The sequence below is a fragment of the Rhopalosiphum maidis genome, chromosome 3, assembly GCF_003676215.2.
Source record: "Rhopalosiphum maidis isolate BTI-1 chromosome 3, ASM367621v3, whole genome shotgun sequence".
In the NCBI taxonomy this organism is placed as follows: Eukaryota; Metazoa; Arthropoda; class Insecta; order Hemiptera; family Aphididae; genus Rhopalosiphum; species Rhopalosiphum maidis.
In genome coordinates, this window is record NC_040879.1 from 21,518,552 (window position 1) to 21,546,273 (window position 27,722).

The following is a 27,722-nucleotide window of genomic DNA, read 5'->3' on the forward strand; positions in this document are numbered from 1 at the left end:
TTATTTAATATTCACTAGTTAATTATAAATCAATAAAAAAAACAAAGTACAGTTTATAATTGAAATTTGACATGTTTAGATGCAACTTTGAAGTATATTGTACTATCGTAATATATATATATATATATATATTTATTTATGGCGAAATTATGATGTGTAGTTGACGTCTTTTTCATTGAGAATTTTCGAAGTTATTACTTATGATAGTTTCGTGTATGCTGTTTAATCTAATGTAAGTGAATGTTTGAATTTCTAACAGAGCTGTTTTAAAGTGGTGTATGTATATTTGGATGTGTCATGACGCGTGTTTTGATAGGATTGAGTTAGATGTGAAAGAAACGACTTGCATGCATTAGTAGTTAAATTCAATTCAGCGGTACATTGAGTTCATATATTTGATGGAAATAATGTGTCATTAACTGTCGACAGTTGATGTGCAGTTGTACTAAAAATAGTTGTAATCAGTGAAGTTTGTATATTTTTTTTAGATAAAAAAAATTACCGGTAAAATGTGTGTACGTAACATATCCAATCATAAAATCGACTAATCTAAAAATTTATGTAATTTATAATCACATGTTTAAAAAATAATTTTAAAAGTGTTTTTACAAGAATGTTTGGTAGGTACCTACGCATCACAGTCGGTATAAATATGAACTATTAGGCACACACACACACACACACATATATATATATACCAATCCATCACCAACGGTTTAATGAAGATATTATTATAACATGATGATCGTGTCGTATACAAAAATAAAACAGCAAAACGAATACAGTTTTAAAGTGTTAGTGTATAGGTAAGTGGCAGATAAGCAGACAGGCATTATTATTATTATTTGTATACGGTTTAATAAATATAAAATGAATAGGAAAGAAGTACGAACTGACAACTGACGTATACATTGGGCAAATGTCCTACATTTCATTTTCCGTCCTCCCGACGCTTAAGTGCCGCGGTATCGTGCGTGTTTTATTTTAATTCGGAGTAGGTACCGATTTGTTATCGGCTTAGCTGTATCTCTACAGTGTTTATAGTTAATGTGACCATTATTCTACCAGTTCAAAAATGGGATACTTTCAATTTTTTTTTTTTAATTAGTGGTTGATATATCTATTGGGTAAAAATTCAAATTATAACGCGCTTGAATAGGAACCAATTAAATCCACGTTAATTAATTTTACGTTTATTTATTATTTAATATTAATATTTAGTTATTTCAACATTCGAATAATAATTTTTATGAAATATATTACAAATAATATTATGTATTTTGGACAGGATTATAATTGATAATTGAATGTTGATCACAGTGGGAACAAAATGAAACTGAAAATTAAAATAGAGTCTTAAAATATTTCGAAATTCTTTTAATGTTAGACATCTAGTTACATATTATTTAAGTGTATAATGTGTATTATACTGTTTATATTGTATTATTCAAGCTACACACATTTTGGGCACACAATTATAATACATTTATGCACTATATTTTTTTTTAGATATAACACTACATTTGGGAATTTCATACTCGTTTATAGACTAATTAGACAATAATAAATAAATATGTAGAATATTCATGTGTAAAAAGTATATTTCTTTTTTATGTAAGTTAAATAAGTTAAAAGTCATATTTTGAATGAATTAAAACTATAAATCCGCAAGCACGTCATACCAACGTTATTTTTGAACTTTAACAATGTAAATTAAAAATCCATACTCTTATATTAGGCTTTATTTATATAAACGTCCACAAGAGCTCAATTACAGTAGATGGGTATATGAAAATATTATAACAATTTTAATTTATTATTAAAACTGTTGACATATGAAACAATAACTTACTACTCATGCTTCTTTCGTTTTAATGCCCAAAAATGTAGTTTTTCTTTTAGAGATATCAAGTACTTAATTTTTTTGTGGATTTTAAATGCTAAATACGCAAAAATGCTTAATCATGGCTTCGCCAATTATTTGACACGTGAAAAGTCCAAATATTCTGATTGCTGGTTGGATGTGCAGTACCTTAGCAGTGGCTGCAGTGAATCAAATTAAGTGAAGGGATGTCACTATTCCAGTTATATTCTATAGATTTTATGTTTTTATATATAAGCTCAAATAATTCTTAAAGATGTTATCGGTATTGTTTGACGCTTGAATTTATATCTTAGTCATTAATATAGTAATTATTTGATTATCTCGTTCATCTCTTTTATCTTCAGATGCTTATACATTTTTTTCGTGGATTTACACTCAATTTTTATTTTATTTCTATAAAATTACTTTTGAAGAACTTTGTATTGTAAATTTCAAGCTTTTTAACCAAGCAAAATATTTTTCATTAACATTTATGGAAAATTTAAATTGTATATAAATAATAAATAAAAATTAATCATGTTTTGAAAATCATATTATGTATAAAAAATAATAATAAAAACATTTGATAAACATTTTAAGTTACTGGGGTAATTTGAATTTCATTTAAAAAAAAAAAAACAATATAAATTTTATCAAATACTGGATTTGCGAAAAAATTTCCATTTTCCTTGTTTTGTTTATTTTGCAAGGTAATGGGAAACTTAAATGTGAATTTATATTCACCTAATCCTCGTAAATAATTAATAAGTTTCTGATTTGCTTACATTTCATGATGAACCCGGGCTACCTATACATTTTTTAAGTGTTAAATTGTTGATCATACTTAATTTTGCATTTCAAAAACTGTTATAAATGTTTTAATCGATATTTCTTTGTAAACGAATCTAAAAAGGATTCGAATTAATTAAAAATAAATTAATTTCAAGAAAATACCTAGCTAATTTGATTTTTTATAGGTACAGTTTTTAAGTTACCGATGATGTTATAATTGTCGATAATACGTTTGGATTTGACCAACAGATCAGAAAATATTATCGACTCCCGATTAAATCGACTGTGACCGGAGTATCCGAAATCGATTTCTAAATTACAGTTGTTTCTGACCGCAATAACTGAAAACTGTATAAATCGAATAATCGGTGATTGATAATCATTTTTACTATCATGAATCATAATTCGATCAGGCATGTATCCTGTGGAAAGGGATGAGGTTTATGGGTCCTACCTTTTACATGAACATAAACCCTTTTTATTTTGAAAATTTTAATTACACCTATATTATATTGATGATAGGTTAATACTAAGATTAAAACGATCAAAACATTACTCAAAAACAAAATTGGAAACGAAAGTTTGTTTAACTGCAGCACTGTTTCTTTCTGTTCATCGGAAAGTAGGTATATTGTTGTTCGATATTAACAATTGTTTGAGTGGGTGTGACTTCACTTTGAAATTGAATTAAGTTAGGTATCTATGTTAATAAAAGGCATTGTTTGTGTGTGTGTAAGCGATCCACAGCAAAGTATATCGCATTCATGGTTCTGATATTTGGTATATAGGTATACTCAAAAATGTGTACTTCGAAGTTAATAATTTAAATTTTACATTTTAATGCGGGCTAAATATAAGGATTTGTTAGATCACAAAAAATGAATATTTGATATAGATAGATCTATAAATTGACTTAGCGTTAACGATATATATTTATTAAACAACATTTTTATCATATACATAATAATATACGATGCAATATGTGTTAACCAGCGGCATATATTGATGGTATTTTTTTTATAGAATTATTATATTTAGACAATCTATACTTATACGTGTATATTGTATTGCATACTGTTTGATTCTTTGTGCTTTTCGATATACAGAGTATGTATCATAAATATATTTTTCTTCGAACGCCGTAATGAACATAATTAAAAATTAAATATAAAAACGATTTGGTCATATTATACCTATATTGGACCTCATCGTTACCGACCATCTAAAAAAAATCATTTTCTCTACGACTACGTGCATGGATCCGACGTCTGTAAACATGTTATAATAATAATAATATGTAAATCAGCTAATGTATAAGCCAATCTCATCATCATTGCACGTACATGTGAGTGTGTGGGATTTATGTTTTCATTTGATTCTCTTAGAAAAGTGTAGGTACAGTCAAAATACCGTATATGCAATATTCATGTATATTATTGTTGTTATAATATTTCAAAATACACTATAATATTACGAACGATTTATAAAATATAAAATATAATAATATAAACTATAACAGGTAGTTTATATTATACATATATATATATATATATATATATATATGATGTTTGTATACAGGTACGTTTTTGGTGTAAAATAGACGTTTATTGCACAAAAAAAAAAAAAAAATGAACAAAACGCCCGCAGTTTGTTGTTTGAACAATAACGAGATTAGTTTATTCATAACATTGACAACACAACAATGAAACGTGAGAAAATGTTAAACCGTTGAGTAATTTAACAATTATGAACGTTTCGAGAAAGCGTATCGAAACGTTTGATAATAACGCAACAGCGCGCGTACTTGCCGTATACATACATTTTATAGGAAATCGTCAAACGTTTAAAATACAAACAGAAGTACAGAACTATTGCGGATAGGACGTTATAATTAATACAATATTATATTGTATGCATCGCGTTGATATATAACGAAACGGGTGTAATGACACAGAACGCAAGCCGAGTAGAACTCGTTTTTTAGACACTCGAAATCAATCATTTCGTCGGTTATATAAAAGATATATAGGTGTATATAATTTCAAACGCGATATTCGTACACTCGTGCATGTAAATCGTTCAAGTCAGACACGAATCCAGAGTATGTACTATGTAGTAAGTGGGGCCGAGCATTTAATAATATTATGAACTTATTATTTTAAAACAGTAACAGCTACATATATTTCTTTATATATTAAGTAAGGACCGCTTGAAAAAATTGTACGATACTATAGATACTTTTCATATAAGTCACTAGTACAAATAAATGATAATAAAAGAAAATAGAAAATGTTAAAATTATAATTCAGATTTATTATAATAACAAATTAAAGACTTTATAAAGCAATTATTTTTTATTGCCGATACAGATACTAAAAAATGAAAATTACAAAAAATAATCTTTATTTACTGACATGTACAACTACATATTATACATATAAATTTATGTAAATTAATGATTATTTTTTCAGAATTGTTTACTATAATGATACGTCGTTTATTTTAATTTTTAAGTTTCACCTCTTTAAAGACACCGTAAACGTCATTATTCGACACATAAATCAACTAATCTTACAATACCATACGATGAATTGTTGATTTTGTTGATTTTACAGACAACCTAAACTTTGCCACCGTGTGTTAGAGACGAAGTAGGCAAGTATACTAAGTAGATATACAATTATTAACCGAAACCGTATACACCTGTATAATATTATACATTCGTTTTAAAACATTAAATACATTCAGATTACATGGGAAAATACACACATGCAAGTCAACTTTTCTATGTTTATTTTTTTTTTAATTTTCGCAATAAAAACAGTAATTTCGGTTTTTAAATTACATATTATAAAATAAAATAGAATATTCAAAAGGATATTTACAATTGACTGAGTAAAATTGTACACCATTAAATTAGTGGGATTTTACATGTTCAAAATCAACCGGTTCTAAATTATCTAAACTAAACGAATGTTCATTCAATAAAGAGACCAATGAATCCACAGGCCTATTTAGGTGGGAGTCGAACTTTTCTCCAACGCTCCAAATTGTCTCCAAGTCGAAATTCTTCCGAGCGTCTTTCGTTAACAAGTGTACAGCTATATTACCTGAAACGTAGACAATAAATATTATTAAAAAAAAAAAAAACGATATACAAAGTACTTGCAATTTATTAAAAATAAATTTCCAAACAATTTCGAAATACTATTATTGTAATAAAAAAAAAAAAAATGTGTTTGATTTGTATTTTGAATGCTACAAATATTATTTTTCTAAAATATATATATTTTTTGAGATAAATGAATGATTTGAACTTTTCTAAGTTCGAGTCATCGAGTGTAATACGATTAAAAACTAACAAAAAAAGGCTAAGAGAAATTCATATATTAGACAAATTATTATACTCGTAACAGTTATACAGTTATAACAGAGTACAAATATGTTATTACATATTATAATATTGTCAATATAGCCATATAGGTAAACATAATAATATTATAATAAAATATTTTTAAACAAAAAATAATGAATTCATTTTTTTTCTATTGCACCATCGTTTGTTACACTACTTAAAATGTATGTCGAAGAAATCCATCACTATTCTTAGTATATTATATAAAAAAAAAAAAAAAATACTAATGTAGTGATGTCAATAATACCACGAATCGACGTTAATTAGCTGGACACTGTGGTGAGAAATGAATACCAATAGTTACAAATAAAAATGAAATAATTTGTATAATTAATTACGTAATTCAATTTTCTTTACATCGGTAACCAATTCATAACAATCAACATACATGGCATTATACAGTCATGTAATAGAACATTATACAGTATACAATATATTGTTATGGACGTGAATTTAAGAATTCACGACTAAAATCTCAAATCAATAGATATATTTTTAGTACAAAAAAATTGTATTAATTTTAAAATATGTGCTAAAAAATAATAAAATCAAGAAATATGCCCTTAAATGAAAAAAAAATGCAACGGTAGATATGCACTAAAAGATTTTGATCAATTGTTTGCAGTCATATAATATGAAATGGGTTTATAGCTTTTAGAATAATATCAATGTAATGAACTAAAAAATAAAATATACAAAAACTATATAGTTTGCATCATAGATACATTCGACAATTCAAATTATTAATCGTACAATAAAAATAATATTAGGAAAATGCACAACAGTGCGACTGTCCCTTGTATTACTGTATTCGGAAACACATTTGCTCGACCGGGTTAGAAATTTCAACGCCGATGAAGGATTTTTCAGACATATACGTACGTCATAAATAGTATCGTATAATGATCGCGCGCACCATGGCTAAATAATTAAGTATATGCGAGCAGGTCAAAGCACGTATACAGGGTGATTCACCAAACACACGCTCACCCCACTTCTTTCTTCAATAATATAGTAATTCAAAATCGGATTTTCTAAATTTACTTAGAAACTATACTTCACATTTTTGAGATTTTTTTATACTATCTAAAAAGCATCCATCCTGTGGCGATACATTTTTCTATTTTTCAAAAAAAAACCCCTTTTCGGATCAATTGTTTTGATTATTTAACGTATAAAAATTAAAATTTGAACGCAGTTTTTGAATTATTGTATTTGATGTACTAAGGATAATGATCTATGATAATAGATTTGGAAGATAAGAAATAACTATAATGATTTGGACATAAATATATTAATTTATCAAAATCTATAATTCGTAAAAATGGTCCAAGTATAATAATTACTAAATCCAATATTACAACTATTTTATATTTTTGTAAAATCATGTTTAAGGACTATACATCCTTATCATAAATAATAAATAAAAATATTTTCATTCAAATATCGAATTAGATAGGGTAAAACAATATTTTCATAAAAACTTTTCCATTAAATAAATTTCAGTAAAAAAAGGGAGGGGTTCGCATTTGAAAAACAGAAGTTTACACTGCCACAGGAGACTCATTAATTAGAACTATAAATCTCAATAGTTTAAAGATATGGTCCTTAAGTTCATTTAAAAATTTTAAAAATCAGAATTTAAATTAAAAAACGGGGGTAAGCATACTTGGCGAGTCACCCTGTATATTACAGCACTGTCAGTTGTAACGACCAGTTCATATAATATTATACTTTATATTTTATACACACGAGAATTGTATGGCTTTTTTTGTTTTTGTTTTGTTTTGTATCACAGCGCGCCGATCGGCTGTACGTCGCGTTGTTCGTGGCGCGGCACGGCGTCCGTTGATTTCTTCTCCAACAATGGAAGACCATATATACATACCTGCAGACGCTGCGCGTTGTCATATTAAACAACGACGCGGGCGTGAAATCCGTCTATAAAATAATGGTCGCGCTGTCCCGCAGTAATAATTTTTGGGTCACGACGATATTATAATATTATTATCATACAGACGTGCAAGTATACTCTGTTTATATAAATGCATTTATAATGCGTGCGTGTTTATATATTTTTATTTATATATTATTATAAGATAGTGAGGAGCAATGGGCGAATATGTTTGCAAACCGCAGTGTAATCTCATCATTTTCGAGAAGAGGGAGAAAGGACCAAATTCGTAGATTTGAAAAAAATAATCACGGTTTACATTGGTATAACATTTTGTATTATAGTAATTGGTATAATTTTCTACGGTATAAAAAATGGATGTAATATTTATACACTACGAGTATAATAAGTACGTCACCAATCACCACATTAGAATACTATTAGGTATACAAAACAGTATAAACTGTTAAATGCTGAGTGCCCGAGTCTACATTAAGCGCCAAGCACCAGCAATATAACAATAAATTAACACCATTTTCATTTATATTACAATGCAAGTGATTGATAATATTGATACAATGTATCATAAAATATGACGTTTTTTTAATATAACTATAAAAGTATACATAGAATAATTGTTCACTGTTATGATTGTTTATTATTATTTGATTAGAGGAATTACCGATTTACATACAATTATCACGCTACATTCGCACCACCTTCAAATTACATCTCCGAATATATTATAATATAACATTTCTAAAACAATAAATTGATATGAACAACCAACAGGGCTAATCAGACCTCTTCGATTCCTTCCCACTAGGTTCGTTTGTCAAGGTATAATAGTAAAATATATAATGGTAAATCAGAGTAGAAACTAGGTTAGGTAGCTGGTATATGATGGTATATTCATAACGTAAAACACATAATATAATAGAAACGACGGCTATTCGATTTTGATTGTTCAATAATAATTCATAATTATTTTCGTAGGCCGATTACGGGTGCTATATCAATATATCTGAACTCTGCTGAATTAGGCTTCGATATATTGCGGTCTACGAATGAAAGTAAATAAAATGATCAGCTAAATATTAAAAAAATTGAAATTTGTTGTCATATGTTAGATTTTTAATCGAGCTTTGCCTGGAAAACAATATATTATATAAATATTTACCAGTAAAAAATCATTAAACAAGCACGCAGTAGTATCTTATAAGTACCTGCTTATTTTATGTTTAATTTAATTTAATATTTTAAAGATAAAAAATATATGAGACGTCGGCATTTTTTATCCATCAAATTCATCTATTCACTGCGCATGAATAGTTATAATAATAACTTAATAGTTGAAATTAAAAAACTCACCTATGTCCAATGCAATCCAGTCGATAGGCTTCTTGTTCACTAATCTGGGTATGCTGTCCGATGGTCGACGCTTTTTCTTAAAAAGCTTGTGAACAAAATCGGCGATCGACATCAAATGTTTTTGAGATCTACCCGTCGCAATTACGATGTAGTCGACGTACCTCACATTGGCAGGGACAGTCACTACAAACACATCCGAAGCGTTGTTCTTTTGGAGAACTTCGACTAGATGCTCAACTTCAAATACTCCGGATACGCCACCTGTAAATGTATTCGACACATGTGTTTATATAATGAAATAAAATATTTTTATAAAAAACCATCTAAAATATAATTTCAACTTTCAACACTTAACAAAAATATCGCTTTTTACAATTATTGTTTACAGTTTTATCCGTCAGCATGAGACGTCACACGTTACTAATTTGTTTCCACCAAAATAGATGCCATATAAAATGCATATGATTCGCGGTAAATGATGGATAACGATAAATACCGGGTGGAAAAGTTCACAATCTAAATACATTTTAGTACGTTTACCTTTTATTAAATATAATTCGGGGTTTATTTTGACCTTTTTATTTTGTTATTGTTTTTTTCGTCAACTAATAAACACGAAATGTCAAATAAAATCAATACAATATTTTTAAACGACATTTATTTAATAGGTTTATATTGTGTTGTAGGTATCATAATATAACCAGACCTATAGGATCATAAAAAACGGATATAATTACTTAATATAATAATATATGTGATTTACCATATACATATTCATTCATGATAAATATATATGTTACTGATGTCCGAAATTGGTGAATGTTAACGTATCGATTAAACTTGTACTAATTGTCAACATTCACTAGTAAATGTCGAAATTTATACATAGCGATTTTGATAATTTGGTAATGTCAAATTTGTTTTATTTAAATGTAATCTCGGTATGACGGAAAAGTCAGTTTAATAATAACTAGTGATAATGTATAGTTGTAGACATACATGCAGCCTATAATTTTGATAAAATATTTTATTACCGTGCCCAGCAACTTTTATAATATCGAGTGTACTTCATTATTAACTATTAAGTATAACCAGTATAAGTCACTGTAATTTGAATTCAATGGTAAATCGTTTTATACGAAAAAAACGATTTTGAACGGAGTTGAAACTTAAATAAGTATATACTATATTTCCTTATTTAAATACATTATTAATGACAGACGGAAATTACAAGTAACATATATAATCGTATCGTAGTGATAATATTTAAATAGTGATTAAAATGCAAGGGAAACTTTGTTAATCTTATAAATAGGATATAGTTATGACTTATAACTGTAGGAAGGGAGCATAAAATTTAGAAAGAAATAAGAAGGTACACCAAAATTAATATCGGTTAGGAGATCGTATAAGCGTTAAAGAAGGAGCCATTAAAAAGAGAGTTAAGTAATTGTACCTATATAGCATGAATAAATAGCTTAAAATTATTTTAAATAGTTTTAATTATTTTTACAGTGTGTACAAAATTATAATAAACGTAACGGCAAAAAGTTCATTGTAAGTTTCTACGGTTTGTATTTAAAAAAGATAACCAAGTGGGTTACGCTCCGCTATATATTAGGTGTAGAGTGGATCGCTGCAGTTATGGATGTGTAAATTTGAATTTAACGATATATCATCTATGTTCGTAAATCATTGTATAAAAAATTTTGAACGGAGACTATATCACTAAGTATACTTTACAATAGGTATTTTAATATAGCTATAAGTCATTTTTTTTTTTTTTTTACTATTAATATTTCATTACAATAATAATACCTGTATATTTATACCATATACTTAATATTGTTATTAACATTTGAGTTAATTATACCTTACTGTATACAACAAAAAATATTGCAAATAGATAATATACCTTAAAAGTTAAAATTAATATACGAAAACTGGTTTTGCGTAAAAAATTCTTATTTTTTCTTAATTTTTTGTTTGTCTTTACAGTTTATTTTAAAAATACTGCGAATTTCTATTTCCAATAACTCGTGTATAAATACACATAAAATACACACATACATTATTGTAAAATTAAAAAATGCATCGCTGTGCTCAGAAATCTAAAAGTTAAAATAAAATAACTAAAATCATTAGAGGAGAAATAGTTATTTTTTCGTTTTAATAGATATCCAATTTTATCAAAAAGTATAATTTAAATGCCTATAAAAATTTAAAATACAAAAATTATAAATGTATTATAATCAGCTAAAATATAATGCATAATTATATCATATAAATACTATAAATATTTGGTGAAATTTTCACTTTTTTTGAAGATTGAAAATAACTTACGAAGAATAGCGTGAAACTTGAAATATTTACGCAACAACAATTATTGACAAAATCGTAAAATCGTTATTTTGTTGTAATTCAGAAAAGAATATATCAGTAAAGATATACAATTTTCACCAAATACTTTTATTTTTATGATATAATTATGCATAATATTTTAGCTAATAATTACAACACATTTGTAATTATTCTCTTCTAAATTATAACAAAATAACTATTTTGTCAATTGGTATTGCGTAAATATTTCAAGTTTCACGCATTTGTTCGTTAGTTATTCCTAATGTTCAAAAAAGTAATAGGAATAGAGGAGATTTCCTACTTTTAATCCCACAGTGTACAACAATTATACAAATATTAGATATGTTTACATATTGTATCACTGAACTATTTGTAATTGTAGTACAATAGTAATAACTTTAGTAAATAACTAATTGTAATCCTCATCAAATGTTGTATAAAATCACATAAATAATTAATACGAACGTATTATAAATATATAATTATATAAACGATAAAAAACACTATTTGACGTTATATGAGACTAGATTGCTGATAACAGGTCAGCTGGAAGACAACGATTTTGACGGTTCCGCTTCCAGCTTCTTCTTCAACATGTCGAACACGTGTTTGGGCAGTTTTCTCTCCAGCACTTTGTACAACACTGTGGGTTTATTGCACAAAACCATCGCATTGGCTAGGTGCTCGATGCTACGGGCCACATCTCCGTGTTCCAAGTAGGACTCACCCATATTCACTTCCTGTGTGAAGATCTGCTGATTGATTTGACTGTTTGTTAAGGACGATGACTCGAATTCGTGGACGCACGCCTCCACTTCATCATTCATTGTCGCCAGGCGTTTTTTAAGTCGGTTCAATTTGATTTCTTGGTCTTTGCGGTATTCAAAACCTAAGAAAACGAAGTAACCTAGGAAACACAGGCCCACTATGCCAGACAAGACTGCCCCAATAGAGGTCTTCGAGACGGTTATCATCAAGACGAAAATCTACGATTGGACGTCAAAAACCAAACGCGACAAGCCGACAAACTATAAATGCTTTCGATGTGATAGTTTGTTTAGCAATTGCTGCTACAGCGCAGCTTACTTACAAGATTACACGCAAACCGATTAATTCGCTACTCGTTAAAAATAGAGTCTGCACGATAAAGTTTTACGTTTATACAAAGTTGCTAACCTATCACCCATAAAAAAAAAAAAAAAAATGCAGCCAGCATTATACAAAATATTTTATATTATAATTTATAATACATTAGTACCTGGTACCTACGTATTTAAAAAAGTGGCAAATGAGTACTGCTCTGCTGTATTGTATGTGTCGAGTACCTAAGTCATTTAATGGATTTGTTAAATTTGAATTTAATGATAGATTATTAATCATTTTATACGAACAACTATTCCGAACAGAGATAATCTGTTTATATCACTAAATATAATTAATGATAAGTATTTTGATATTACTATTAAATAATTTATTTTAGTATTGAAGACTATAATACTACGGTATGTCAGTCAATTTTTACTAAAAATATTGTATTTATTAAATTATAAATATTAATATAATATTATATTATTAATTTTTAGGTCAATTAATATTATTGTATAACCGCATGAATAGGTTCAAGGTAAAAAAAAGTACGTTAGCACGTTGTGTACATTGTCGTTGTCGTATAATAAAATTTATTATACAGTATACACGTAAAACTTTTAAGTCTCTATAAATGATGTTTTTAAACTTCAGCAAAATAATTTACTAATAATTTGGCTCATTCACTTATGCGTTATGATTCAATGTCTCCACCAATATTTTGTATATAAATTACAGACAAAATAAGAATAGGTGGATTAACTTCATTTAGTCGAATAATACGCTCTAATACATTTTTAAATATATACTAAAAGATACATCAAAATTTGCAAACATTTTCAAGCCCACACAATTTACGTACAAACCCATTTTTTGAACGTAAAGACGTGAAATTGACCAATCTTTACTGTCCTATAACTTTGAAATTTGTATCAAATGATAGTTATTTACGAGAATTCGTTAATTCACTTCGGGTACTTTCAGATTTTTTAGAAGCCCAGCCTTTTTTTGCATCAAGACAATGTCTATAATTGGTGTTTTTAACATTTAAAAATTTAATGGTACACAGTTTTAAAGCAATATTTTTTTTTTGTAGATAAGGAACTATTTATTTAAATTTCAGATCTTCATAATGCTTTTTATAACACTGTAATAGAACATTTTCGAATAGGTACCACTAAGAAAACTATATCAATTAACAAAATTTAAAATTAATAAAATATATAGTATGTAAATACAAATTATTTTATGAATTTCTGTGACTATGTATTTTTATATGTTTAAACTGCTAATTTAACATGTCTTGAGGAACATCACATTAAACTTTCAAGCATTTTAACTCAGTGAAAACACTTAAATTATAATAACACTAAATTAACATTTGCTTTAATATGGATTACAATTATAAAATCATAACCAACCTATCTCTAAATCTACTCTATCCCAGTAAAAACCTATTTGAAAAACACAAACTAATTAAGTATAATAATTATGCCAATATTATTTCAAATAAAAATTAAATTAAAGTAAAATCATGCGATAACTCAAATTTTTACTATTACCTATAATATTAAAATCTTACCTACTCACCTTTATTAAATGTATATTTATTTATCATATAAAAAAAGAATATGAATACACCATATTTTGTTTTTTCTCTTTTTTAGCTCTACTGCAACATGCAAGCCTTTGTATTCAACAGATCTAATTTTGAGTTGTAGTTTTATATTAGTCTTAATTAACTTAATATATAACTTAAATAAATATGATTTAGGATTCCCCATAGGTTTTTATTGATATATTTATTTTAAAGCTAAATAAATATTAGTATTATAAATAATGCTTGTACTTATATGCCATTAGTATGTTTGTAATTTTATAGAAAGCCAACAAAACACAAATAAAATTGTAGTGCAAAATACACATTGCCACATTCCCATATGTAATTTCTGTATTCTGACTTATGCTACTGTATATGCTAGGGACCTCTTGGATACAGCTATTTAAGCATTGTAATATTTTATATAATTATAATACACATTAAATTTAAAATATCAATATAAGTTTATTAGGCGCTCTAGAATCTAGATCATTGGTACTCGATCACCGGTCCACATTAGACTATAAAAAACTTTTATTTTTGAATAGTGCTTTTGAAACATAATCCAAAAGCCGTTTGTAATCTTACTTAATAAGCTATTGATAGTTCACAACTATAACAAGTTTGAGAACCGCTGCTTTAGATAATATTCTTACTTTTAAGTTTAATATTAGGTCAATCATTTCACTCTAATATTAAAGCAAAAAATATAAAATTAAATTTGTTGAACCCAAATATATTATGTTGCATATGGAGTAGTAAAGTGACAAAACAAAAAGTGTGATAAAATTCTCCCAAGTCAAGGGTCGGCAACCTGGTTACAGCTCTCTAGGTCCATACACAAAAATAATTATTTTATTAGGTATCAAAAAAATAAATAAAAATATTTTATTTATATTTTTGTTGCTTTTCAGAATATGAAATACTTGCACAGGCCATCGTAATCAATTAAAATTAAAAGTGTGTTCCTGCAAACTTTCCAAATGCATGCAAAGCCAATGCTCCTATTGATATCACCATCAACTATCTATTATTTAATAACTGTATTATTATTATTGCTAAAATACTTGAATATATTTTGGGTGAGAAATATTTGTATGTTTTTATATGAATAAATATTATTTTGAATATAAATTAGTTTATTTTAAATCAAAAATCAATTATACTCTAATATAAACAAATACTAAAATATTGAAACAACAATTTTTCGTGGCTCTTTAAAAACTGGGAAATTATGTAAATTGTAACTTTTGGCTCTGCTGTTTCAAAAGGTTACCAACCCCTGTTCTAAGTAAATTAAGTAAATGAAGATTGAAGAAATCTGTATATTTTATAAAAAAAATTACCAATATTTATTTTTCATTACTCATTTCTAAACACTAATTAAACATTAAATTTAATGAGGACATATTACAATATTAAATTGTGATTTTACTACAGATACTTGGAAAAATACATTGTAGTTTACAAATTGTAGCATTCCAATACAAGACGATTTCATAATATACTATGTACTTTGTGTACAGATCATTATCAAAATAATATTTATTGTAAGTTGTTAACAATCCCCTGTATCCTATCCTGTATCACTAAGAGTATGTTTACATAATGATAGTTAAACAATTTTATTTCAATAGATATTCGTGATATTTGAGTACAGGTTTGGTTTGGTGCTATTGGATTCATATAATAGTATTTATATGATATTATGATTGATTACTTGACAACAATTTTTGTAATACCTACCCAGTAGTACTCAGTGTCAAAACTAAACCAATTAAAGAGCTTATGTGAAGTTGAAATTTGAGGGTCTTTTTAACCATCACTATTAAACTACTGTACATACTATTAAATTCAATGATTTTTTTTAATTCATACAAGTTACAATAATAATATATAATATGAAAGGATATACTATAATAATATATTTTTAGTTTTTACAATTATGAATTACTATAAAGTAGTTTAATAAATATGTTAAAAGCAAAAACAACATATATTAACAAATTATACTGTTGTCATAAGCATGAGCACGGGGGAGGTAGGGGAGTCAGCTGCATCTCCCACGAGATTTTCTGCTTAATATCTTATATTATATAATAATACTTACCAATTTTTGATAATATTTAAATAAAAATATGTTAAAATGTTGAATATTGATTTACTGGTACCTATGCTATTTGAAAATAGTAAATATTAAATAATATTAAAATCCACAATTTGTCTGACATTACATACGTTAGCAATCCTTATCAAAATGTCATTTTGGATCCAAACAAAACAAAATACTAATTTAAAATGTATGAAAAAGTAATAGAAATTTTTAAAACATTAGACCCTACTGCTAAACTACATACATGGAACTTTGATAAAATATATTAACTATTTTAGAAGTTGTTCAAATTATGTTTTCTTATTTATTAATTTTTTTATTATGTATTCTTAATTATTTTTTATTATGTCTTCAGGGTTGTTTAATTTATTATTAAAAAGGACTTATTGAAAACTCTTTTGGTAATTTTATGTTTAACCTAACTCTTAACCATATAGAACAATACCATGGTTTAATAGAACCCTATATTTGATTTTGTGAGAGGATTTATTCAAATTATTGTTGCTTTACATTAAGGTCTTAGCTGGGAAAATTGGGGGTTGGAGTCTAGACCTCCTTAGCTAAAGTATTGCCTCCCCTGCCAAGAAGACCTGTGCACACTTATGACTGTTGTACTCCTTTGTACATAATACCTAACTCATAAATAGAATACGGACATGCAGTATAATTATAAAGTATAAGAAAATTTAAAAAATACTGAGTATTTAAAATCAATGAAAAATAATATGTGCAGTTACCACAGATAGTAGTTTAATAATAGTATACATTTATCTTTACTAAACAGATTATAAAAACAATAATAAAAAATTAACTACAGTGGTCGCCGATTATTGTAATCACGGTTAATGTTATCAATCGTTTATAGTTATTTAAAACTATACGGACAATATGTAATGTATATAAGTAAATTATGTCGGTTATTATAATCAATACGCCGCATAATGTTATCAGTTTGAGGTCATAAAATCAACATTATAAACGAGTATATAAAGATAAAAATGTCTAAATATCTTGTACATTTACACTTTTCGTTCGTAGACCACAGACCACAGTACTGTCATTGCCCGTCTGCTAGTATCGCGTTTGTATATATCTGATCCGTGTCGCTTATGTGTGAAAAACGTAAAAGAAAAGACTTAACAATTAATGAAAAAATTTCAATACTACAACGTTACGACAGTTTACCAAAAATGGGGCAGCGTGAAGTAGCTATAAAACTAGAAATTTCCCAACCGTTATTGTGTAAATTATTAAAAAAACGAATTGAAATAGAAAATTTAGCAACACTTAATAAAAATCCAAACATAAAGAAGCTACGCAGTGGGAAAGAAGAACAGGTTGAAACAGCATTATCATTATGGTTACTAATGTTAGAAAAAATGATGCTCGCATCAATGGTCCAATATTGCGTCAAAAGGCAGAAGACCTTGCGAAAAAATGGGTATAGAAAATTTTATTGCCTCGGAAGGATGGTTTCGTCGCTGGAAAAACAGCGAAAATATTGTATACAAACGAACGTACGGAGAACAAAAAGACGCGGATTTCTCAACAGCAGAAAATTGGATAAAAACTGAATGGCCAAATATTATTTCAGAATATACGCCCGACAATGTTAATAATGCCGATGAAACTGGGTTATTTTATCGTGCCTTGCCTGAGCGTACTTATTTATTCAAAAATGAAAACGTAAAAGGCTGTAAGATATCAAAAGAGTGCATTATTGTCCTATGTTGTGCGAGTATGTCAGGTAAAAAACAAAAACTTTTGGTTATAGGGAAAAGTAAAAACCCCCGTTGTTTTAAATCTGTAAAATGTTTACCAGTTGATTACTACGCCAACACAAATGTTTGGATGACATCGGTTATTTTTAATAAATGGTTAATGAAGTGGGATAAACAATTAAATAATAAAATTGTTTTACTTATTGACAACTGTCCAGCACACGTGATTAATGTATCTTTAAAACACATTAAAATCATATTTTTACCAGCAAATACAACATATTTTACAGGCATTACCACAAACAATTAAATCTGAAAAAATTGAAAATGAAGATACTGATCTAGAACCACACAGATACCAAAAAACCTCCAAGTTATTTCGAAATGAGAGAGGCCCTACAAGTTTTACGAAGAGGAGTGCACCATCACTCAACAAATTTTAAATTACACTATAAATATGAAAATTTTATCAATGATCTCTTATCGGCACAAAATAACAGACATCAATAAAAAAATTTTATTCAAATTAATAGTAGTTTATATAATAATATTTACATGTGTACCTATTTACATTTTTTTTTATTTTTTAATAACTATTTGATGCTACATTAAATTTTTTTTTTTTTTGATTAAATATATTTTATATTTTTTTTAACTTCTGTTTAGTGGTATCAATCGAATTATATTATCAATTATGTCCCGTACCAAAGTGATTACATTAAGCGGCGATCACTGTATAATAGAATTATAAAAAACAAATAATAATATATTATACAAAGAAGCAGTATGATTATAAATTATAATTATATATTTTATTTGAGTTGTAACATAAATAATTATAATACTTATATCACATGTTATTAATTTTGGAGTAATTCCAAAAAACTTCTAGCATAAATAAAAATATGAAATTTTATTAGTATTATTTAATTTACATTTTATATGTTATATCTAGGGCTCGGAAGTTGATGCATTTTGCATTTTTTTTGGAACTTTTGGATGCTCTCTTGGTCACAAATATGTTTCATTAGTATGTGAATCTAAACAACTAATTTTTATTTTGCATTTTTTGTATTAATTATTTTTTAAGTTTTAATTTTGATTAATTTAAAACAAATATTTGTAATTTTTTTAGGTCATTTTTTAATGTTTTTAAGGTCATAAACTTCCGAGCACTAGTTATATCTATGCCACTTTTATTTTTATAAAGTTGCTGCAGATTTTATTTTTTAATATTTTTACTTTTTAAATTTTGTTTTCATGCCAGGTATAATTTTTTATTTCTTGAAGACATTTTTATATCCCTATATATTATAATGGTGAGAATCATTAACTTATTACAATATTATTTATTAAAATACCAAAGTAAATATAAGTAATTAACCAATTAACTCTACAATTATTGAACTCATAATATTTTCTTTTCAAATATTTATTATGCCTTTCATTGCTAAATTATAAAACAATGAAATAAGTATACTAACAATAAATCAATAATAAATTATAGCTGCTATTTCCATAAACTTATTAACTTAGTGAACTTCTATGGACAGTGTTGAAATAAAACCTGCTAGAGAAAAGACCATTCATCAGATTAAGAATAAAATAAAAAGACATAGTAAAAGATGATGTTGTAACTAACAAGTGGACTAAATTGGTAGATTTTGGTGATCAATAGGGATAGGTAAAGAATTGATTAAAAAACAGGATGGTTCTCACTTTTAAAGGCCTAATATTAATTGAAAAATTGACGGCAGTACTATGGTTATAGTAAGAATTTATTTTTCAATTGGTAATTATTCAATTTAAAACCAATTAATAATGAAATTTGAAAGAAAAAAAGATACATTTTTAACAAATTTTAAAATTTTAGCAAATTAAAATGTCTTAAGAAAAATTATTATTATAATAATAAAAACTTATTAAAGGAGCCCATTGCAGTTCAAAAATATTTTATTTTTATCTTTAAGCTAGAACTTATTCAATCTATACAAAAAAAAATGTACAATAAACATAATAGATGATATTTGGTACAGTGGCTTGATTGAATTGCTTATTTAGTTTATAAGGTCATGGGGCAATTGTTGCTTGAGTCTTCTGGGAGCATTTCCGGAGATAGAGATTGATAGTAAATTTTTGACATCAGAGTTAACATGGTTTTAAAAGTGATTTCTAAATTTGGAGTAGTAAAGTTTGGCTGTTCTAGTGACTTTAGGAATGTGAAGATCTGTATGAAGAGTGTGGTTTGAGAGATAAGGAGGAGCATTAGGTATGAGTCTGAGGATTTTCAATTAGAACACTTGAATTTTTCTCGTATTTGATGTTTTGGCAGTGCCCCAGAGCTGTACAGTACAGCCAGACAGGTTTAAGAAGAAGATTATAGATGTGAATTTTGGTTTTAAGAGGTAGTTATGAGGACTTACAGTTAATGTGTCTGAGAGAGTAGAAACGTTGGTTAATTTTAATTTTGTTGAATGAACGTGTTTAGCCCATGTTAGGCATTTGTCAAAAGTTAAGCCGAAATACTTGGCAAAAAAAAAAATTTTGCTTTGTTGTATACTTGTGGGACAGAGACAATTAATATAGATATACATATACTCATAAATAGTATATTATAATTATGATTTTTTTTTCTAAAATAACTTGTGGATTAATATTTTTTTAAACAATAGTCACAATTTCAATTAATGAATTTGCCCAACTTTCTAATATAAGTTATAATAATAGATTTTTAAAATGTCATTAAAATAATTCAATTGTGATAAAATAATAAAAAAATCTAAATACTTATGATCTCTGTTAGTCATAATCAACAAAAACAGTGTTTTTTTTTATAAATCATTAACTATGATTTGTATCTACTTATTATTTGCAAATATTAATAATATTATTGTTTAAAATTGTTGAATGCTAGTATTACTGACAATATTATACATAGCTACAATAATAATAATAATAATAATATTATTATAATTATAATATTATTATTATTATTATTATAACATACTAGGTATATAATTTAGATTTTTAAATGTAAGCTAATGTATTAAAAAAAGCTTCTTGGCTTAGTTCTAAAATATTAAATAAATAAATATTAACTAAAAATTTAATAATATTACAATATACAATATGGATGAATTGGTCAATCATAAAATTGTATAAAATAACCAATAAACTTTTAATTAGATAGGAGTCTATAGCAGTAGACAACAGCAGTTTAATTAAGTAGTTTGTAAATAGTCAACAGTATGACTAAGTTCCCTAAAAGTGTAACATCCAAGAGTGGATGATTAAACGTTTCATTGAAATTTTACTTACGTGATACATCAAAACCAGCAAATTGGTCGATTTCTTCAAAATCTGAATGAGTATCGTCGGCGGACAGCTGCGAGTCGAGCAGAGCGCGTTCTTCTTCCATGTCCAAAATCACTGACGAGTCATCATCTTTGAACACCTTGTAGTTGCTGGGCTTGACGAACCCGTCATCATCGTCGTCGCTGCCTTTGCCACCATCGCGACCACCGCTAACGGTGCCACTGTGGTCACCATAACTCCTTCGAATCGTGGTCTGGCTGCACGTCGGCAGACGCGATTGCAACATTGAACATCGGGCAACCGTCACCAGGCACTTAGACAAGTCCCGACAAACTTTCATCGACAACATCGTTTTTTGTACTTTTTCACACCATTCGCACGTGATCCTCACCAGCGTTTCGTTGGAAAAAGTTCCTCCAAAAGAAAACTTAGAAGACCGTAGACTCGGTCGTGTGCTTGAATTTCGTATTTTCAATTTCAATTTTGCGACGTTATCAAGACGGTTCAACTCGCGGTGTGCTCACTGTTCGAACCGGTGATAATACTATCTTTGGAGGCAAACCATCGTACGCCGATAAATGTTGTTTTGTCTACATCGTGTATTCGTGGTATAACACGCTTATCACGAATATAAAATAATGTTTCTCATAATATTATCTACCGGAATATTGACGTATTTATTTTTTAGTAATATTATTGTTTACCGTTTAATCACTGTTATTATCGATTAATAACTGATTATTAATGATTTGTGCGTTATAACAAAAACATAATATTTTTCGTGTCCACGGACAGACGTTTGACGAACGCCTCGCGTGTATCCATTACAGGCGGCGTTTTTCGTTTTTTCTAAAATTATTTTGATGTTTGAATTTCGGAACACGTACATTACCGTGATAAGGGTTTCAGTCAAAAACGTATGCTTTTTTTGTGCAAATAGAATAGGATAAAATTTTTGTAACTACTAACGATGTAGTTAAACAGTTGTAGTCGTTGTGTGTCGTTTACCAAAAGTGTATGTGACACGGAACGAATACCTATACCTACTCAAGTATATTTAGTATATATACTAGTTACCATTCACTCAACATTATTTGTCACATAAAAATGTCATATTTTGGGATGAAGCTCGATACTTTATCGTTGAAATATATCCAAATATTTTTTGTTGTCGTTGTTTATTGGTAAGCACTCACAATACGTTCATAGTCTTATTGATTTTGGATATTTTCTAACTACATTGTTCAAACTTACCTATATTATGTCTAAATGTTTGATTGATATTTTACAGGGTGATATCTATTCTTACAGTATTTGTAAATAAGACTTTATTGAGTGTTAATCAACTAGATGTGGATGCTCCTATATTTATTGCGTGGTTCCAGTGTTTTGTTTCAGCAATAATTTGTTTTGCGTTAAGTCGTTTGTCTAAGATATTTCCAAAAGTAGTACAGTTTCCTGAAGGAAATCCATTTAATCCACTCACTGTTAGAAATGTAAGTTATTTAGGTTGTACTAATGAATTATTAAAGTACAAAAAAAAAAACTAAACATTTTATATGGCATAATATCAACTAAACCAGTAATTTTGCTTTAAAATATTACTTCAACATTATACTAATTATACTTATATACAGACCTAAATCTATAATAAAAAAGGTTTTCATAAATGTAAGATTGTGCCTAAAATTTAATGGTTTTGTTTTATATTCTACATTATTTTTTTTTCTTAGCTGTTTTAGCAGCTTTTAAGACCATCCTGTTATACAATCAATTCTCCCTGTCAGTTGCTTTTTATTTTATATGTATTATAAAATATATTTTAATTTGTATTTATAGATTTTAAAGAACTTCAATCTTTTTTTACTTGTAGGTAACTTAATTATATTATTAAAATTGAATAAATCCAATTTTAGAACAAACTTATCAAAAGTTGATTTTATTTGCATCAATGTAGTTTGTAATTGTTTTTATCATAATTAAATACTAAGTATGATTAACTAACTTTTATACATATTTAAATATTAAAATATGTTTGAAATTTTAATTTTTAGGTATTGCCATTATCAATATTATATATTTCAATGATATCTACTAATAACTATTGTCTAAAATTTGTTGATGTTACATTTTATTATGTGGGACGATCGCTTACAACAGTATTCAATGTCATACTTTCCTACTTAATATTAGGTAACTATATTTTTTTTTTATTAGGGATCATAGTGTCATATTATATTAGCCATAAGATTGTAACCTGTGTAGTGTATAATGTATATTGTATATTATCAATCTAATATTACCAAATTCACGTCACTCATAACATTTTTAAATATTATGAAACACAACTCATTCATTCAGGACCAAAAAAAAAAAGAATTTTGTTGATTAGATTACACTATATTAGATTGTATACTTTGAGCCCATAAAATATTGAAAATTTAATTTAATATTGATCACATACAATATAATATATTAGTACATTCATCAGTTTATTATTTTAGTTCAAGAATGGCTAGCGAGATGAGACTCACTAACCACTCAATATTTTAATAAATATGGTAGAGCTAAAATGAAAAAATAAGGTCATATTAATATATTTTTTTTTTTGTAAAATATTTTGTATCTTATGATAAGATGCAAGCCGCATAAGTCTATGAAGTAAGCTATAGTTTGATCACCCCAGCTATATTTCATATATGATTATAGCTTTTTAATAGTTAAATCAATATTAATTTGCTTTATTATTTATGATTTTGTTTTTTAAAAGTTTTCTTTTGATTTTTAGGTCAAACTACTTCAATTAGTTGTCTCCTTTGTTGTTTTGCTGTAGTGTGTGGATTTTTTTTGGGAGTAGATCAAGAAAATCTTTCAGGTATTTTTATAAAATATTTTAATTATTGTCAAATTATTATAACATATCATTGAATCCATTTATATTTCTTAAATTTTATTAGGTTGATGCAATTAAAGTAAGATTAATTATGTCTTATAAATATAAATAATTTTAAATCAATGTCACTAATTTAAACTAGAAAGTAATTATTATTAGTAAAACCCAATGGTTTTTAATTTACAAATTTTTTAAATAAATAATTAACAATTAAATACAAAAATATTAAGTTACCAAACTTGCGTGTGTAGTCTATATTATAACACTAGTGTATGCTTGCACAGTGTTTATAGTATATTTTTAAATTTTAAAATATTAAATAAAGCATACCAATTTATATTTCACCCTATTTTATATTTTTTATATAATATTTAAAATTACAAATTTTATTTACAGCTCATAGCAATACTATTCATACAATAAAGTACAACATATTTTATGAATTTTAATTATGAAAAATTAAATTTTTATATTAATTTAAAAGGAAACATATTTGTATAGCTATTATAATAATTGATAAAATATATAATATTTTGAAATAATTTTTAATAATTTTCAATAATTTAAGAAAAAAGTGATATATTATATCTATTTGTTTGCATTAAAATAGAGATGATAATATTTTTATTATCATTAATTTATTCTTATTATATATTTTACAGGTTCATTTTCATTGGTTGGAACATTATTTGGAGTTTTAAGTTCATTTTCTTTGGCATGTTACTCTATTCAAATCAAAAAAGTTCTACCTGTTGTTAATAACCAAATTTGGCTTCTTTCTTACTTCAATAATGTATATGCTACTATATTATTCATTCCACTTTTAGCGTTTGAAGCTAAAGAATTGAGTAATTATAGTAAACTGACTGAATATAAATTTTTATTTCTTATGATAATTGGTGGTGTCTGTGGACTTTCAATTGGTTACGTAACAGTACTTCAAGTACAAGTAAGTACATTTTATGATTAATGGTTAAGCTATATAACCGTAAATAATAAATTAATCAACAAAAAAATATATAATAATTATATTATATAATATAATAAGAATTCTATTGGTATAAAGTTTACATGTATGAATGAAAATCAACATTATTTTCGTTGTTGCTAATTGTGTAAAAAATAAAAATAGAATTATTGACAAATAACTTGTATAAAATATATAAAATAATATTTATTTATTTATTTAACGCCAAACGGCAATTTATAGATACATTGTAATAATAAGTAGATTTATAGGTAACGTAGCAGAAAAAATTTGTTATTTTATTGTAACACTAACTGTGTTGTAGTGCATTAAAAAATATGGTGCAGATGACTCCAATTGGCATTTTTTGCAGTAAATATGTTAAGCTATAATATTTATTTAATGTTAAATTTTGAAGAAGGATGTTATATAATAAAGTCACTTAGTCAGTAGTTACTATAATTGTTTTTTAACAAAATATGTTATTTCTAATGTATAGTAATAGAGAATTTTTTTAATTTTTCAACGTGCTATCCTATATCTTTTGCATAAATGCCTCATTACAACTAAATAATTTAAGAAATAACAATCACAGAAATAGCTATCATAATATAGCTCCCATTGTATTTTGTATGTGTGTCTAGCAATCACCTTAATTGGATATAAGTTTAAATGAACAATATTTTAAGTATTATAATATGTATATAAATATGATAAAAATAAGATTTATATGTTAATATAACTATGAAATTTTAATTTAATTTCAGGTAACATCACCATTAACTCATAATATATCTGGTACAGCAAAATCATGTTTCCAAACAGTATTAGCTTCATTTTGGTATAATCAATGGAAGTCTTCTATATGGTGGGTTTCAAATGTTATTGTATTGGGAGGAAGTGCTGCATATACTATTGTAAAGAACAGAGAAATGGAAAAAAAATACCGGCCAATAGTGTACAATCGTTGCTAGTTTTATTTATTTAATTTATTTTCTTACTATTTTATATGAGTTAAGCTTTGACCAGTTTTTTTATAAATTATTTTTATACTCTTAATACCTTATATAAGGTAAAGTGTCAGCCACCCGCAGGCTCCAAAGCAAATTTGAGTAGCCCACATAATGTTTTTTTTTTTTCATGAAAATAAACAATCTATTACAAGAACATTATTTGTTCTTTATTGAAGTGAAACAAGTATTTCTTTAATTTTAAATGTAATTTTATGTGTATACAATCTATAATATTAAGTCCATAATCTGCAGTTTATTGAACATACATAGGTTATAATACAATATAAATTTATTTTTCTTTAAATAAACCACTGGTATATTTCAACCTTGGATCATATCCAAAATTTATGGTATTATAAAGAGTATCCATTAAAACTTATAATTTGCAAATTAAATAATTTAAATGAATGTTTTTAAATGATTATTAAAAATAATAAACTATAATACTTGTGAGACAATTTAAGTGAACCACTTGGATTTTTTCATATAAATCATAATTAGGTATAAAGTGAAAGTTTATAAATTATAATAGTTCAAAATGTTTTGAAAATAAATATCTTAAGTTTTTAACAGTTTTTAAGACTGTTAACACATTAACACTGCACATATAAAAGTTTATATATATATTTAATATTATATTACAGTTAAATGTGTTTTTGTGGTTTATAAGATGTGGTTGAAACAGTTATCTGCTAAAATCTCTTAGTGAAAAAAAGAAGATATACTTTTGGTAGAAATGTATAGTATTATGCCCATTAAAACAAAACAAAAATAGCATACTACATTATTTACTAAAATTCCATATTATTCTATACTATATTTCAACTCATAAAAATTTAATTTTGTATTATTTAAGTTTAACTATCTAAATTCTTTATAAATTATTTTCTCTTTTGAGATTGAAAATGTAAAAAAATATTTAAATTTAATAATGTTTGAAATTTAATAAGATCATTACAAGTTGTTTTTATTGAAATTAAAAAAATATATGCATTGAAGTGTAAAGGAAATTAATTAATTTTTATTAAAATATAAAATAAAAATTCCAAAACATGTAAATATTGAAAATTACAAAAATATAAATATTAAATAAAAGTAAAACAAATGATGTAGGAAACTCTTTTAAATAATAATTTGATTTTGATTTCATAACTTTGGGCATTTAAAAAATTAGAAATTAGACGTACATGTGGCTACATTGTATATGCGACTACAAATACTACCAAAAGCAATTTTCGAGTACCACTTTCTTATTTTATATTTTTATTGTCCGGCAATACCAATATCGACATTAGTGTATACAGTATCTTCATATTA

General features: G+C 26.5%; 4 protein-coding genes across 4 annotated transcripts; 2 read left to right on the forward strand and 2 right to left on the reverse strand.

The window, feature by feature from the left end:
• Window positions 1-5,426: 5,426 nt before the first annotated feature.
• LOC113558849 (mitochondrial assembly of ribosomal large subunit protein 1) lies at window positions 5,427-22,041 on the reverse strand. The gene is made up of 3 exons (XM_026964417.1): window positions 21,536-22,041; window positions 9,337-9,597; window positions 5,427-5,766 (listed from the first exon to the last, which is right to left on the reverse strand). The coding sequence occupies exons 1-3, from the start codon at window positions 21,879-21,881 to the stop codon at window positions 5,573-5,575; spliced, it is 801 nt and encodes a 266-aa protein (XP_026820218.1). The 5' UTR covers window positions 21,882-22,041; the 3' UTR covers window positions 5,427-5,572.
• LOC113558851 (mitochondrial import receptor subunit TOM20 homolog) lies at window positions 12,177-12,687 on the reverse strand. Its single transcript, XM_026964420.1, has one exon. It carries the CDS (start codon window positions 12,669-12,671, stop codon window positions 12,240-12,242), a length of 432 nt encoding a protein of 143 aa, XP_026820221.1. The 5' UTR covers window positions 12,672-12,687; the 3' UTR covers window positions 12,177-12,239.
• On the forward strand, window positions 17,515-18,773 carry LOC113558850 (tigger transposable element-derived protein 6-like). Its single transcript, XM_026964418.1, has 2 exons — window positions 17,515-18,192; window positions 18,271-18,773. Exons 1-2 carry the CDS (start codon window positions 17,934-17,936, stop codon window positions 18,525-18,527), a joined length of 516 nt encoding a protein of 171 aa, XP_026820219.1. The 5' UTR covers window positions 17,515-17,933; the 3' UTR covers window positions 18,528-18,773.
• A 159-nt stretch (window positions 22,042-22,200) lies between the features above and the next one.
• On the forward strand, window positions 22,201-26,559 carry LOC113557134 (GDP-fucose transporter 1). The gene is made up of 6 exons (XM_026962460.1): window positions 22,201-22,716; window positions 22,824-23,028; window positions 23,587-23,725; window positions 24,321-24,407; window positions 25,088-25,374; window positions 26,160-26,559. Exons 1-6 carry the CDS (start codon window positions 22,640-22,642, stop codon window positions 26,364-26,366), a joined length of 1,002 nt encoding a protein of 333 aa, XP_026818261.1. The 5' UTR covers window positions 22,201-22,639; the 3' UTR covers window positions 26,367-26,559.
• The last annotated feature ends 1,163 nt before the right edge of the window (window positions 26,560-27,722 follow it).

Bases quoted from the DNA above. Each gene is read 5' to 3' on its own strand.
- LOC113558851 (XM_026964420.1), bottom strand. From the start codon at position 12,671: ATGATAACCGTCTCGAAGACCTCTATTGGGGCAGTCTTGTCTGGCATA.
- LOC113558850 (XM_026964418.1), top strand. From the start codon at position 17,934: ATGGGTATAGAAAATTTTATTGCCTCGGAAGGATGGTTTCGTCGCTGG. The intron at 18,193-18,270 runs GTAAGATATCAA...TTTTGGTTATAG, and splicing joins AAATGAAAACGTAAAAGGCT to GGAAAAGTAAAAACCCCCGT.
- LOC113558849 (XM_026964417.1), bottom strand. From the start codon at position 21,881: ATGTTGTCGATGAAAGTTTGTCGGGACTTGTCTAAGTGCCTGGTGACG. The intron at 9,598-21,535 runs GTAAGTAAAATT...ATACATTTACAG, and splicing joins TGCTGGTTTTGATGTATCAC to GTGGCGTATCCGGAGTATTT. The intron at 5,767-9,336 runs GTGAGTTTTTTA...TCTACGTTTCAG, and splicing joins CTGGATTGCATTGGACATAG to GTAATATAGCTGTACACTTG.
- LOC113557134 (XM_026962460.1), top strand. From the start codon at position 22,640: ATGTCATATTTTGGGATGAAGCTCGATACTTTATCGTTGAAATATATC. The intron at 22,717-22,823 runs GTAAGCACTCAC...GATATTTTACAG, and splicing joins TTTGTTGTCGTTGTTTATTG to GGTGATATCTATTCTTACAG. The intron at 24,408-25,087 runs GTATTTTTATAA...TATATTTTACAG, and splicing joins AGATCAAGAAAATCTTTCAG to GTTCATTTTCATTGGTTGGA.